The sequence below is a fragment of the Palaemon carinicauda genome, chromosome 30 (genome assembly GCF_036898095.1).
Source record: "Palaemon carinicauda isolate YSFRI2023 chromosome 30, ASM3689809v2, whole genome shotgun sequence".
NCBI classification, from domain to species: domain Eukaryota; kingdom Metazoa; phylum Arthropoda; class Malacostraca; order Decapoda; family Palaemonidae; genus Palaemon; species Palaemon carinicauda.
The window spans coordinates 72916296-72918795 of record NC_090754.1 but is presented as its reverse complement, the minus strand read 5'-3'; the positions used below and the strand labels follow the sequence as shown (position 1 = coordinate 72918795).

The 2500-nt window shown below is 33.8% G+C and overlaps 1 protein-coding gene across 1 annotated transcript in view; it reads left to right on the top strand.

Annotated features, from left to right (window-relative positions):
- The window catches only part of LOC137623285 (uncharacterized), a 426454-nt gene that overhangs the window by 143277 nt on the left and 280677 nt on the right, over positions 1–2500 (top strand). Inside the window, 1 exon segment of the mRNA XM_068354064.1 lies at positions 1–176. This exon segment is cut by the window's left edge and continues 15 nt beyond it. Within this exon segment, the coding sequence (XP_068210165.1) occupies positions 1–176 (176 nt within the window).

Below are 2500 nucleotides of genomic sequence, written 5' to 3'. Positions count from 1 at the left end.
CAGAAGCCGAGCGGAGTATAGCCCTTTTAAAGAGGCTTTCTACTAGTCCCGAGTGCGTGGGTTTCATCACCAAAAATCTAGTGGCTGCCGCTTCCAACATCATAGATTTCTACCAGCGTTGCACAGAGAACTATCTACACACCTGTTTCAACTCTCTGCTTCATAACGTACTCAAGGTAAGGGGATAGGAGAGAGAGAGAGAGAGAGAGAGAGAGAGAGAGAGAGAGAGAGAGAGAGAGAGAGAGAGAGAGACGTACGTTATCACTTCAGTTAGATATGTATGAAAAATATCATGTATTAACATCATGTTATTTGATGTATCATCATACATAGACGGTAAAATAAGTATGAAGAATATTCGTCAATTGGTAAAATTATATAAAATTCTAATGATATACTTTTTGTAGTTTGTCGATGTGATTTTCCAACCTTGTGAAGTAGGGTATTTTCTGACATTTTCTATTAGAGATCGGTCTATTGCAAACATTTTCTTAAAGCCTATTGATTTGTTAATTCATTTAAACATTTTATGGGATATGCCCTTATGTGATTAGTCCTAATGCAATTACTAATCCTGCTTGGAAATGCTGGATACATAACTATGTAATAGTAAATTACAAAGCTTCTAGTTTTGAAATATCTTTTACCTTAGTTCAGCAAGAAGTCTATGGCAGTGAACCACATATTTAACATCGTTTTCTCTTTAAGTTCACTATTTTTCTATGGAAAAAAAAGGCGTCCAAAGTCGTAAAAGATACATGGCCTCGCCAATGTTAACTTCTTCCTTGTGATTGAACCCAAGTTATGCAAATCATTCATCGTTATTATTATTATTATTATTATTATTATTATTATTATTATTATTATTATTATTATTATTATTAATCATCATCATTATTATTATTGTTGTCGTTGTTGTTCTTGTTGTTTTTATTATTACTTGCTAAGCTACTGCCCTAGTTGAAGAGCAGGATGCTATAAGCCCATGGTCTCCAATAGGGAAAATAGCCCAGTGAAGAAAGGGAACAAGGAAAAATGAAATTTTTTAATAACAGTAACATTAAAATAAATATCTCCTATATAAACTATAAAAACTTTTAACAAAACAAGAGGAAGAGAAATGAGATAGAATAGCGTGCCAGAGTGTACCCTCAAGCAAGAGAACTCTAACCCAAGACAGTACAAGACCATGGTTCAGAGGTTATGACACTACCCAAGACCAGAGGACAATGGTTAGATTTTGGAATGTCCGTCTCCTAGAAGAGTTACTTACCACAGCTAAAGAGTCTCTACTACCCTTATCTAGAGGGAAGTGTCCACTGAACAATAATAGTGTTAAGAGTTAAAAAGAATAAACAGAAAATGTCTAAACTGTTCAACGGGAGTTGGATTCGATGTCAGTAATTGAATTTGCCTAATGGAGTCTAAGCTTCTGAATATATCAAGGGAGGCACAAATTCTACGAATCTATTACGGCTCCGACGGAACAGATAAAGAGAAACTTGAATACCAATTAAGACGCCACTGCAGAGAGAGAGAGAGAGAGAGAGAGAGAGAGAGAGAGAGAGAGAGAGAGAGACTTCCTGAAGGCTAGAAGTGCATTTGGATTGATGTTTTGTTCAGTGGCACTGTGCAATTTCCTCAGGGGATGTGTTGGAAGATATTTTTCTATCAATTGTTGCTTTCTCTTCTCCGTAATAGTTTTTTTTTCGGTTTTGTAATTGTATTTTTCTTTTGCAATTGTTTTTTTCTTCTGTAATTTTTTCTTCTTTTGTAATTGTTTTTAATCTTCTTTGTAACTACTGTTTTTCTTCCCTGTAAATTATTTTTTTCCTTTCTGCAATCTTTTTTCTTCTTTATAATTGTTTTTTCTATACTTGAGGTTTTTCTTTTCTTTAATTAAGTTTTTTCTTCTCTGTAATTGAGTTTTTTCTTTATTTTTTTTCTTGGATTTTTTTTTCATTTCCGTTTACATTTCATAATTATATCGACTCTAAGTCGAGAGTTTTCACTGCATCGGTGGAATCACACGCTTGTTTAGTATGTACGCGCGTGTGAGTCGAAGTGTAATGTATTCTCAAGTCTGTATAAATGTATAATTGCTCTCTCTATAAAGAAGGAAGGGACAATGCAGTTGAGAGTTTTTATGCGGTCTCTCGACAGTGGGATATAATAAACTCCAAACACTAGAAGTTGTGAAGTACTCTGTCAATGAAGTTATATATACTTTCTCCCTTTTATATTAGATAACATTTTCTTTGAATGATAGTTCTCATAAGGAAGAAAAAGAAAAGGTTTGAATGAATAGTATGGTTATATCCAACAATATTAATCGGGTCTAACATTGAAAAACTCTACGTAGAACAGAGTGCTTATATACGGAAAAGATAAGATGCTGCGAAACAATAACTAATTAATAACGTATGTACATCAACTGCTTAAGTACTTGGATATTAATACAATATTTGAGCCGGGAATTCTGACACTTGGTTACATGGAG